Genomic DNA, 13571 nt, shown 5'->3' on the forward strand with positions numbered 1-13571 from the left:
ATGACATACTACAGTTTTTAGGCCAGAAAGCTCTTTTCGCATCCCTGTGTCTTATTCACAGTTAATATATTAAATAAGAGACACCATCTTTTGTAGCAGGAATTTCTACTGCCTCAGGGAAAGGTCCACGTAGCTGACACCTGTAGAGCCCACTGAGAACACAGTCGCGTCAGCAACTTAACTCTGTGCTATCAGTAGAAGTGGCACCTCTCCACCTATGTAGGGGGCAGACAAAAAGCAATCCCCTGGTCAGACTTCAGGAGCCTTTTCTGCTTGAAATAGTCATAGTTTGAAGTTACCTTTGATTACAAACTATCTATGGGGTTTTTAAAAGTAATGAAACACTGTCAGTATGAATACATATTGTATATAATTTTTTTTTAATTAAATGTTTCCACATCCAAAAAGTATTTTTTCCTACTCCATCTTTTTTTGCTTCAATGGCTAGGTGGCACCTGTCTCCTACACTTCACTGACGTTAACATAGGAAAGCCATGAACTCCCAAATCTGTTCTCCTGACATGTATGCACGATGTGAAACACCACTGGCAGCAGCCACCCCACAGCACGGCACACCGCTCAGCCTCCCTTCTTCTAGCACCCTTCCAAACCTGAATAGGGTCCTATCTGCCGACTACAGACCTGCTCAAATACTTGCTGATAACTGCTTGTACGTGACAAAATGAAATTGCCATCATCGGCGTTAGTAACAAGAAGCATGCATTCCCAAAAGATTGGTAATACTTAGAAACCAAGCTCCAGGGAGAATTTTTCAACCCCAAAATTCAGGAGCTCAGAGGGGCTATTTCATTACAACAAGGTATAGTGCAATCCCACCTAAAATGCTTACCTTACAATACTCTCCCTACAAGTGCATTTTTAATCACGTTAATTTCATACGAAGGCATTTTAGAATAGAACAGTATGTACACCTTGAATAAATATTGAAAAGTATATTCCTAATTTTTTCATTCTCAGCTGCATTCACAGACACTTCTGTTTAATTAGCATTACCCAAAAGAATTCCAGCCGGTCTAACCCATCTTGTACCATACAAAAGCTACAGAAAAAAACCCTGCAGCTTGTTTTAAATGCCTGGAATCTCCTCCCCTGAACACAGAGCCAAATACTGAGCTTATCTGGTTTCAAACTGCTCTTCTGAATTGCAGCGCGTTTGATTAAAATTTGTCTACTAGAGATTCACAGACACGACAGCACTTTTGCTGCCTGATGGTCCCCAAAGGTCTGTTTAACTGCCTTTAAGGAAGAAAATCACTGCAAATAGTTAAGGGTACAAAGCCAAGTCCCCCTCCCCCCCCCCCAAACAGAAGAAAGAAAAAAACCCAACACACATAAACCCACCCCCAGACAGGAGACCCAGGGCTACCTGGGAAGATGAAGCATGGACTGAGGAAAGATTAGAAGAGGCAAGTGACCCTCTGGAGAGTAGGAAAGCCACCAAAAGAAACTGGAAACAACCATGTGACAAGAAAATAAGCTCCCTTCCCTCGGCACTTTTGCTACCTCCAGCGAAGTAACTCACACAGAAGTAAACACTATCACAGAAACTATTTGTAAAGCGTGCCGTAGAAACGCTTAGCACAGTGTTCTTAATCGTGTGAATTCAGCGTCATTTAATTTGAGAAAGTAAATGATCTCATTCACCCAAATACTTCGCATCAGACGCTGGCATTGCTTTTGCCTTTCAAAGGGGTGTTCACAGCCACAATTTAGCACCGAGTTTCCGGGCTAATGAAAGTGCATCTAGGCTAGTAAAACAGACCAAAACAAATCCTTGAATTCAAGTCCTGTTGTGTAATGAGGAAGTTTAATTAAGGCCACACATTACAGCTGTAAACGTTCTCTTATATAATAAGGTCTAAATGAAACTGAACCTAATCAAAGTTACAATTCCTTCATTAGCAAATTACAAACAAGAGCGCACAGCTGACACACCGGCTATGATTATCACAACTAATTGCCTCGTTGTTACAAACCAGCCTGAAACTGTGTTCAGATGTCCGTCTGCAGTAGCAAATTAGGGCCACATCAGGCTATTTCTGCGATCACAAGGGGCTCTTGTAGAGCGATCTGATTTACCCTGCCGACTGGCAGCACACGGCCCAATCAAAGCCCCCTCTACAAAGGCAGCTTTGAAGCCAGCACAGCCTAGAAACCCGCTCCATATGCAGGCCGGCAGACTGCACTTCATTAGGCCTGTTGTCACATTTTCCCTCTTCTTATTCTAATGATCCTATTTTAATACACATAGGAACCTCTCCTAATTGATGTCAAGTGAGTGACTTCCACATTCATCACCACAGCACATCAAACGCGTCTTGGCGCACCGGCCCGCCATCAGAGTGCTTAAGACCCGAGGTGTGTCTCCAACTACGGAAATTTTTAAAAAAAGAAGGGAAAGAAGAAGAAAAAAAAAAGTATTTCAACATTACCTGTTTAATTGGGATTGCGCGCCCGCTTCCAATGCTATCTGTTCTGCTCTCCAGGACCTTCTTCTCTTTGTCTGGGTCACTCCCTTTCCGAGACTGCAGAGTGAAAAGAAAGTTTGTGCTCCATTAAATGTAGCAGTTCACATAGAGGACGCTTCCTATTTTCTTTTTTTTAAAGCAATTTTGACACATAAAAACAGACTCCAAGGCCGCAAGTTAGAATCTACAAAAGTATACAACCGTCCTAAAATCTGAATATTCAAAATACCGCCTGTAATTTTCAACCATCCACTAGTCTGAAATGGTGTTTGGGTTTAAAGAGTTACAGTTTCACTGCCTGAAGACCCAGCAGATCAGGGGGCACGTTTCTGAAGTTTCCAACAGCAGCTCCAAAGAGGAACGAGGGTTCCAGCTTCTCATTAAAAAAATCTGATATATACATGCATACGTTTAACTTCCCTTGCATGGTTTTTATAAATGTTATCAACTACTCAGAAACAAAATTTCTATGATGCTGGTTTTGATCATGTTGACTTTAACTTTCAATTTTTTTCTACTTTTGGGTGGTTAAAAGTTGGAATTGCGGAAGGTAGTGATTGATGCTGAAATAAGTTACCTGAACACGATGAAGAAAAATCAGCATGAGAAAAATTTAAGCAATGATGAAAACCTGAATGGCCCCATCTTGGCTTTACGTGATGCTGTAAGCACCCTAGGAGTAACTCACAGCGCTTAGTTCATGACTTTATAAAGTTATATAGGAATTTTAAGAAGTTATTCAGATTCCAGTCCATTATTGTGAAAGAATGCACGAGCATAATGATTTTGACAGATTTATTTTATTACAAAAAGAAGACCTGAGAGTCATCCTCCTTAATAACTGAACTGACAAGTGACAACTTCACTCCATTACTTTTCAATAGGAACATTACTTTCACAATTTCGAAAATGGGAAAACATTTTCATGTGCTTTTCAAATCAGAGATGATATATGAAATGAACACATTTGTGATGTCCAGTACCACAATGGGAAGTTAATGAAAACCAGAGCGACACAAGATCCCGCTTTTCATTTTCAGCAGAAAGAGATGTTTGAAAGGCACGGAAATTAGGAGAACAATTAGGATCACTGATAGCTAAAACCCATTTTCCATATTATATGAAGGGGTGGAAGGGAGAAAAAAAATCCCCAAAACAGCTGCCTTTGGGCACAAGAGGAGGGAAGGGGAGGGAGAAAACCCATGGAGGAGGACTTCAAGTAACACCATTCTAAGCAACACATTCACCCAGCAGGGATCCCATGCTGCTTTCCCCGCTCCGCCGGGAATGGGCTCCTATCACTAGTTACTATGGTTCGGGGCAATGGAATGACGTGCCGGGGAATTAAACAAAGAATAAATGAAAGAAAGCAAAACAAGTGGGAGGGATGAAATCCAATGTTCAGGATAACTATTGTTCCTCGTCCTTCAAGACAGATTTCTGAATCTGAAAGTGCCACTTCCCAATAATACAAGGCAAAACAATGCTTCAATGGCGCAAAGCGCCCGTAAGTGACATTTTAAAGAAACTCAGTGAAGGTAGCCAAATCCTTGGGAGGGAAGTTGTCAACTTGAATGTTTCGTTTTTTATCTGACTTTTTTTTTTTTTTTTTTTTTAAAGAAAGGATCCTGCCTCTGAAAAGCAAGTTAAATATCTATGCGCTATTTTTAATTTTATTTTGAAACCATCACATCTTCCACCCCTTAAAAGTAACTGCACCTGGAAATAATACATGGCACACAGAAGGGAAATGTCTATATGAAAAATATCACCAAATGCCAAAAGTATAGAAACACGGGAATTTGTTAGGCAAATTCAATTTTAGCTGCTTGTAATCACAAAATACACAAAATTTTCAAGGGCAGAATCTTAGCAGGCTCCGCTCTTCATTGTGCGGTGAAATAGATATATTCTGATCCTTTATGCTTTTGTACCTATGACACACACAATACATCTTACACCCTAGAGAGTGGGGGTGGGTGGGGGGTGCAGGGCAGAAAAGACACTAAACCATTCTGGATCAATATTTGCTAGGACTTTTTCTGATGCCACACCTACACATTTAGTCATTCATTTAAAGCTTCATTGAAACAAACCAGAAAAAGTAAAAAACAAATAAAATTAAAACACTTGCATGAGTATTATTTGACTGACTTCCTCTTTGCATTGGAAGTCATACAAAGACTTACATCAACATAAAACCTTACCCAAGTTATGTCTGTCAAGACATATTTAATCAAGACAAGATTTAATCCCAGAGGGATACAGCACCCGAGTTTGGGCACAACCAGAATCCAGTGCCAGCAGTCCACAGAGCCCCAAAAGCAAGAATACTGATCTCTAATAGTAGACACTGAGACACAGAGTTCATTTCAACTTTTTAAAAAAAGTCTTGCTTGCAATTCTGTGAAGTTGTAAGATAGGTATTATTGAATATGGGAAAGGAGATGCATCCTACCCTACAGCAGGTCACTCACTCCATATGGGGCTGGCTGGACACACCGTTATTATCGGTTCTTTGCTGAAGGGGACCTCATTTAAGATGCAAGTGCATCTTAAATCCCCACCTGCACTATACACTATTATTTAGTTGTCCCTGTTTAATACACTGCACAAAACAAAGCGCATTTACCCTTCTGCTAATATTTGATCTATTTTATCACCCAAGGAGAAAGTCAGCTTGTTGCAATAAAGCTTAAACACGAACATGCTTAAAATTCTCAACCCTATTCCTACTCAAAAGCTATAATCAATTTATGAAAAATAGTATCCGTTTTCTACTTAACCCAATTTTCTTCCAACACTAAAATTATCTTCATGTAGGAAACTAAACATATTACCTATGCTAGATAACAAGGGGTAATTTGCAATTTAATAGAGATCTATTTGATTCTGTGAGTGATAAAGGCATAAGCAAGTAACAGACTAGGAAAGAAGCACAGCAAAAAACCCAGAGCTAAACACAACTAGACAGAAAATACCGGTCCTCTGTTTATTCAGCAAAATAAGTCCAGTTTATAACTTGGATGATACAGTATGAAACCTGGGTTACAGCTGGGTCACTGTTAAAATACTTCAGGACATGGATTACAGGGCAACTCATTACACAACATTCAGTATGACCAGATTTTAAAAGATTGAACTAATTCTGAAAAGTCAATATTTTTTTTTTGTTTTCCCCACAGGTCTTGTTTTCCCCCAATTTCCCCTCAGTTACTGGACATGAAGACAGTTATCAACATCCTCTCATGTTAGTAAATTTGATCCTCATTATACTGTTAATTATCACAGACCAGAGCTTCAGTGCATTTGTTTATAGCAAATGCAGCTGACAATGTTCTTCTCAAACCTTTCTCTGCAATTGTAGATGGGTATACTCTTCTCTATTCACTTACTCAAATTTACATTTATTACAGTTTAAAGCATCCCCAGTCTCCCACGTCGACAACATCCATAGAACCCTTAGAGCGTTTTATGCATCCTTCAGACTAGAAATGGTCGTCAAATGCTTTTCAGGGATGCAGTAGCATCTCGGTGCATTTCCAGAGGTGTAACTGCTGGCAGTTCCTGGGCTGACACTGACATCTAGTGGGGTTGGTAACTCCTGAGTAAGCCTCGGCAGCAGCAAGTCTTCCCACCAACAGGAGGAAAACAGCACAACTGCGATAGAGTATCAGCATCAAAACTGGATGCTTTTTATCACATCACTCATTTCTGTGCATTTTATTGTTTTGCACCTAGACACGTGCACCTAAACACAAATGTATCATTTCATTCCTTTCTAAGACCTTATTTTAAATTAAAAAAAAAAAAAACAACACCCCTGTTGGGATGGACACATGAAATACAATTCCTGAGACTCCGTACTGTCACTCGGCAGCACTCCATAGCGATGACAAAACTTTCTACTTGCTAAAGGCCAAGAGATCTGGTTTTGTTTAGAGTACAAGGAAATGGTTTTACCACTTTTGTATGCGATTCCCTGGATACAACCAAGTGGTGAGCTAGTTTTGGGAAGCAAACATGACATCGCCTTTGGGACAAAAAAAAGAATACAAACTGTTTATGAAGTCGTGGCTTTCTAAACACAACTGACAAGTAGCTACAATCACCAAGGGACTGACATGCGAGCCCACAGGGATTCTGCGTTTTCTATAAAGCATGTTAAGTGTCAAAAAACTGCTTACAAAACCACAATTACGCACGCAATACAATGCCAAAGCTTTCAGCAAGGCTGCTAAACTAAGGAAATCATCACTCAAGGCTTCATTATCAACTCCCAAGCTACTTATGCATAACAAAGACCTATCATATTGGACCAGTCAAGCTTTCTATTTGGTACATTTATTTTGCCTCTCAATGAAGCAAAAAACAGATGGTTTGGGAAGAGAAAGCTCATTTTAATCTCCATCATCTCTCCTAACCCTGGAAAAGTGAGTTGAGGCAGTATAGTAATAAAGGTAGCGTAGGGGATCCGCTTTGCAGTACCGAATGGCATTCCCATGGCAAACCCCGAGACCTCTCTGCGAACACAGGAGACCTCCCAAGGCAGCCCCGAGTCAGCAGCGATGCTCAGGGTAAGGGCAGGACTTACAAGGGGAGCAGAGATCCAGCTTGCTCTTTGATTGCTGCCAACCCAGGGAATCTAGGCAGCCCTGAGAATTAAGGTCAGATAAAGGCTCCAGAATTCAACTGTGGATTCACTTCTCTCACTGCAGTTCCTAATGGGATAACTTCACTGTGTTTAGCTTCTGTTTACGTCCTCAAACAGAACTGCCCCACGGTAATTATAAGGCTGCTTCTGTTTTCAAGTGTACAGAACCATCTCAATGCTCCTGTCTGGATTAGACCAGCTCAACTCAACAGGGCTGAAGTTCAGGCCGCCACCACAGAGCACTACGCAAAACACAGCAACAGTCTCTTCCTTGGCTCACTCACCGTGAAGAGGTTGGATCGGCGCTTGGACTGTTTACGGACAGGAGTTGGTGTGTTGGCAGTGGGAGGAACATCAATCCGTAGCTCCTTCTGGCTGGTACTTGGAGTTGATGGGACAGAGGAGGAATAATCACTTAAACTCCCTCCTCCATTACTGGTCTGCAAGGATTAAAGTTAGTTTTAAACAGTGATACACTGCTTTCAAGAAATTACAATCCACAGCTGTATCTTACTTAGTCCTGATACTCAAGAACAGCAGCCTAGGCTCAGGAACACAGCGGGACTGCCCTACTGCCACTTTTCCACACATTTCTATTCCAAGCCCTTAAATATTTTCTCCACCATTATTTTTTGACAACTTATGATAGTTCTGTTGATACCCTATTTTCACATTTCATTCTACACAACATAGTCTTAACTGGATAGAAACAGTTTTGTCTGTTTTACTAGTGTACAAGTAAGCGAAACACTGGGAAAGTGTGCCAATTCTGGCTTTGTAGTTCAAAAACTGCTAAGTCAAATTCTGCCTCAAATCTAAGAAAAAATACCTAGCGCCACAGAACTGCGTAGCTGGACTTAATCCTAGTCTGAAGACATCAGTTCACTGAGAGCTAATCAAGCAAATGCAAATAATTCAGTATTGTGAAATGGCTGCTGCTGTGAGACAGCTCCCAACATATTTGCTGAAGCCGCTGGTACAGAGACACAAAGCTTTCAAGGGAGACATTCCAATTTATTCAGTGTAGCCCAAACTTAAGGTTATATCATAGTCTCAAAAGAAATAAAGCACTTAGCCTCTAAAATAATTAATGAATTGAGGTAACAAGTTACTAATAGCAGGAAAGTGAGGAAACCAGACAGAATGGAAAGGACCAAAAGGTGATTAAGAACAAAGGCTTGATTTTGTTTGGTTTTTTTATTATTATTGCATATAACAAAGGAATACTAAAAAAAAAAAATCATCGCAAAGGATGTGAAAGTAGTCTGGAAAGGCCAAAGGACTAATATTTTTCCTGTCAGATACAAATATACCCTTTCAGGATATACTGTGTGTGCTGATGGGGGACTGGGGTAGGGCAAAGGTGGAAAATTCTGCACGCTGTTGACATAAAGCTCACCAGAAAAGCAGCAGTGGGTGAAGGGTCTGGGCAACAACTCACACATAACTTATGAGGGGGGAAATAAAAGCTCTGTGATACACACAAAAGGGTGAAAGAGCGTCTTTAAAGCAGCCCAGTTTCCTAAAAGAAGTGAGGAAAGAAGGTAAGAGGGTGTTTCCAGGATGCCTGAGGAGAAGGGTTCTCCCATGACACTTAACCCATTACTTGGTCTCATCTTAATTGCTGTAGGTGGGAATTCCCCAGGTTAGGTTGCTCCAAAGGAAAAGCAGGCACTCCACTGTCTGCTCTTCAGTGTTGCACCTGCACTAGTGACGGCACTTACACATGCCCAAAGCTGCCGTACAGCGGAGGCACCAGCAGCGCGATGGGACTTCTCACGCTCCGGGGAGGTCAGCGTAGGGACCAGGATGTTAACTTGCAAGCAGTCAAGATTAAACCTCTGAAGGAGAACCAAGTAGGAGACAATCCTTTATATCATCCGGCTGAAGTCTCTTTTAATGATTTTAAATCCTCTTCTGATTCTTCCAGCTTTTCCAAATTGTGTCATGTCGTCCCCCCGTCCCCCCCCCCCTTTTTTTTTTTTTTTAATTTAAGAAGCAAAGGATAAAAAGGAAGAGGCATGAGACAAGCAGCTTATGTTTGGGCTAAAGGGCCAATCAATGCAGATAGAAAATCCAAGCTGAAAATCACTGTTTCTCTGTAAGTAACAACATGTTCCTCAGCTCATTCCTGTGTGACAAAATAGGACTGACAACACCGCTAATGAGCTTTTTGATGGAGAAAGTCCTCCTCTTGCCCTCTTTAAATATATAAGCATATATAAAGGACATGAAATTTCATTTCCCTTCATTGTGTCTACACTGGCAGTCAGGAAGTCAGAGGGAAGGGTACCGAAAGTAGCAGAGGATCTTCAGAAATTTTTTTCTAATATTCAATTACCCAGAGGAAGTAGCAAGCAAAATTTGGAGATGGCCCATGCATATAAAACAAAGATGATGAAAGAATGAGAGCTGAAATAGTAATTCTTAGTGTCCTAACACAGAATGGTAACACCAGAGAGATGAGCAGGACAATCTGGGAAGAAGTGATCTTAATTTGCCCTACATTTGCTTTCTCTTTCTCTATGGCATCATGCGGAGACACCAAGCAGCACAGCAAACATACAGGAGTAAACAGCCTGCACAAAGGCACACTGAGCCTGTGGAAGTCAGAGACTACCTCTCCAAAGCAGCACAGGAAAGACTCTTCCCTGAGAAACAGTCACGAATAAACACGTACCTAGGATGCTCAAAGTGATCACCAAAACTTTGCTGAAGTTCAAACAGCCAAAGACTTTGAAAATGAGTACTCAAACTGTTGGACATGTCAGAGATGAGGAGGGTAGTATGAAAGTCTTAAAATGTGGCTGACAAAAGGAGGTTTAGGGGGGAACATCTGGAACCTCAAAAACTGTACAATCAGCATTAGGGAAAGAGACCAAAGATGTTGGTGCCAAGGAACGGCTTTCAGACTCGAGTGGTGAAACCCTACTGTCCACTCTGCCATGTCTGAACCAACCCGGGGCAGGGAAAATGAGGGAAAAGGAAACCTAAGGAAGCAACCATTAACAGGAAAGGGCACTGAACACATTTAAGATTAAAACTATGCAGCTGCAAGGCTCACCTGAGAAGAAAGGTGACAATAAGCAATGGAAATGGTGGAGAAAAGAAAGATCACAACAGGGTTATGCTTCAAAACACTTAGAAGAAGCCTCTTCTACAGAAAGGAGAGGAAAAAGGCAAGAAGGAAAGATTCTGATGTTGTAAGCTGATAACAGGATTCGAACGGCAAACTGTTGAAAATAAAAGGATACAGCTATGTTTCTGTTTGCAGTTTGATCAACTTGATAACTATGCACCACCACCTTTTTTTTTTTAAAAAAAAAAACAACCTAAAATTAACAGATTTCTACCCTAAGTGCCTATTTTCCTGGCAGACATCAGAAAGGATTCCCTAAAATTTTAAACCTTTTGCCATCTTGTAGCATCATTCTGTACTTTTTGCAATGAGGCACTGTTTTCCTGGATTTTTAAGTGATTTATTTTCCAGGAGTGAGTAACTCCTACAGGAAAACACACACATGTTGGGCATTCTAGTCCCCAGAGACAAATATTCCTATACAGGCAGCTTCTATAAGTCCTGCAGGCAATTTTTCTCTTCGCACATACTAACCCCACTAGGTTTCCAACTTTGTAAATAAAATCGAGCTGGTTTCGAAATAAGCCATATCATATCCACTGGCTGGGAAAAAACCCACCGCCCTACCTATTTCAATGAAAGACTTAGAAGTGGAAAACTTTAAGGTTTCCACAAAAAAAAAGCGTAGCTACCAATACTGAACAAGCTCCAACTCCTACAAAGGCTGCTAATAATTAGCAAACATATAAAACTATACGGCTGTTCTGAAACACCTCGATATAGAGAATGGGTTTGACGAGAAAGAGCCCAGACGTGACTTCCAAGTTGTAGCCTGCACAGACAGAAGCAATGAAAAATGCAACCAGACAAGCCCTTGGAAACCATATTCTCGGTAACATCTGAACCTACGCACTGAAGGAAACAAAAAGTGGCGAGTGGTCTCTGTCAGGTTGTTTGCACCAAAGCAGAAGTCTAGGGACCTTGCCTATATTTTTTTTACATTAAGATCATAGAGAGGAGTTCCCTGCCATCGGTATGCAAGCGCTTAATAACAAGTTCACTAGTGCAAAGTACAGGATTTAGGACATGTGGCAATAACTATAATTCACAAACTTTATGTTTGTCCCAAGTGATAAAAATCAAGTCAGTGAACCTGAAGAATAATCTTCCTCACAGCACATGTAGGCCAACATGTGTCCCATATAAACCCATTTGCCGACTGTAGACAAACCGGTCAAATCTGCGGCACTCAAACCCAACCAAATAAGCACTCTAACACCCGTTGGGACATTGCACAGGATAACACTACCTTTTCAAACAAGTCTTCCCACTAAGCTGCTCTCGAGACTTGGATACACCTGAGAGAGATGTCAATATAAAGGGCCACTGCTCTAACCAGTCATGGCAAGAGGGACAGAGTCAATCAGACGACTCTAGGTAGGGAAACTGAGTCTCAGCAGAACCGTTTACTCAGATACGTCCCTACTCTGTGTTCTCGGGTGACTGGTTTCCCCCCCTCATTAAGGCAGCACGCCCATCCTCAAATGTGCTCGGCTTCCGGATATAAACAGTACAACCCTGGTTTTCCTTCCTGCTAGGAAGGTACACCGCCTGATGGTGGTGAATGAGCTTCAGAACACTGTTACAGAAAACCCTGAAAGTCTGTCATGTTGGGGATACGTTATTTCCAGAACACACCCTGTGTGACTAGTTAACACTCCATTCACAGAAATGTATACCTTCATACAGCCTTGTGGCTTTGCTGCCACACAGACTGATGCTGTAAAAAACCTCCAAGTCCTGGCAGCAAGCACAGGTTTAGCAGAATATTGTCACTACGCTGTTACCAGGTAAGACCAACCGAGATGAAGCTATCAACCTGGCCTAAGTTGACCAAACAGGCCCGTTCAATGCAGTTACCTCAAAGGCAGCCAGTGCCAACGAGAGCGTTAAAGCCTGTCAAGAGCTGTATACAGCATCCGCAGTTCTGTGCAGAAACAGGACCGAATCAAGTCAAATGCCACACTTTCAAAGCTCGTACACGTTTCAGATTTCCTCAGTAAACAAACCAGGGAGTAATACTTGGCACGACAGTGACCTGTGTTAAGAAAAGGTTGGACTTACCCTTGTATTTGCAAGGGGTGTGTTCCTGACTGGCCACTTACACAGAGGTGGCAAAATATTCACCTTGTACCTTATATAAGTTATCTGGTATTGCCAAATGATTCATAAAGCTTACATAGTATAAAAATCAGGCCAAGCGAGTAAATGAGAGCATAGGAAGAATAAAGCTGAAATTTTTCTTCTTGACAAATAAGCCAACACAAAGAGAATCAAAGTTTTTCCTGTTCTCTGGATATACCAGGACACTCTCCAGAAAAAAACACCTCGAACCACTGCTTGAGGAGAAAACGAAGGCAGCAGGTCCCAATTCTAAAACAGGCAAGAGACTGCCAGAGCTTCAGGGAGTCTGGGAACAGCTGGAATAAAGCAAGTCTGGATCAAAAGCACAGATTACATACCCTACAACAGAAAGCATTTGGTCTCTGCACCTTCTGTGCTTGGGGAAAGCATGGAAAAACATATTTCTATAGAAACACCGAAGCCTCACAGAAAACTCTTTAGTCGGGACACATTTTTCTTTGCCCACTTGTGTACGATTTTTCTCTTGCAAGTCACATTATCTCAGTCTTTCATCTGAAAACACTATAGGCAGGAGTCCAATTTATTCAAGGGATTTTGGTGATATACAGTCACACATCCAAAGACATATCAAGGAAGAAACTGTTCAGTCATCGCCTCGGCAAAAGCCAGAAATCGTTGAGTACGCTGCTGTGGAATACAAATTTGACAGCAGATATCAGACCTAAGCCCCGAAAAACAACTCTGGAGATTTCACTAAGTCTAGCAAGACCAAAACTGTCCTGTGGTAACTGTATTATTTCCCCCTATTTAGCAATTTAACTTCAGCCTTTGGGACGTGTTAAAACTTGTCCCATCTCAGGAGCTTTTGCCTTTTTTCGCTGTAACAGCAAGGCAGAGGAAAGAGCAGATCTGTCCTATCAGACAGACCAAAGAGCCCCAAGAATGTGAAGACAACTTCTAAAGACAAACTAAGCTGGCACTCAAAAAAGTCATCTCAATGAAATCAGTAATAACATTTAATGAACTAAATGTGACAACAGGCTTCAATAATACAGCAGCAGCAACTGCGTTACAAACTGGAAAATCTAAGAGAAGATCAAGTCTGAGTCTGAAGTTTCAGAGACCTTAAAAAGGAAAAGTTTAACAACAGGCATAACAAACACTAACACAGGAATGTAACTGCTGTCCTGTGAAGATAAAGAAA

The 13571-nt window shown here is 41.3% G+C and overlaps 1 protein-coding gene across 9 annotated transcripts in view; it reads right to left on the reverse strand.

The window, feature by feature from the left end:
• Positions 1-13571, reverse strand: part of AGAP1 (ArfGAP with GTPase domain, ankyrin repeat and PH domain 1) — a 382678-nt gene that overhangs the window by 178943 nt on the left and 190164 nt on the right. For 8 of the 9 annotated variants that reach the window (XM_037397852.1, XM_037397857.1, XM_037397854.1 and 5 more), the window contains 2 exons: positions 7428-7583; positions 2454-2546 (listed from right to left, as the gene is read on the reverse strand). In XM_037397852.1, the coding sequence (XP_037253749.1) occupies positions 2454-2546; positions 7428-7583 (249 nt within the window). The remainder of the gene's footprint in view (positions 1-2453; positions 2547-7427; positions 7584-13571) is intronic. The other variant, XM_037397858.1, reaches the window with a different exon arrangement.

Source organism: Falco rusticolus, chromosome 8 (genome assembly GCF_015220075.1).
Source record: "Falco rusticolus isolate bFalRus1 chromosome 8, bFalRus1.pri, whole genome shotgun sequence".
NCBI lineage: Eukaryota > Metazoa > Chordata > Aves > Falconiformes > Falconidae > Falco > Falco rusticolus.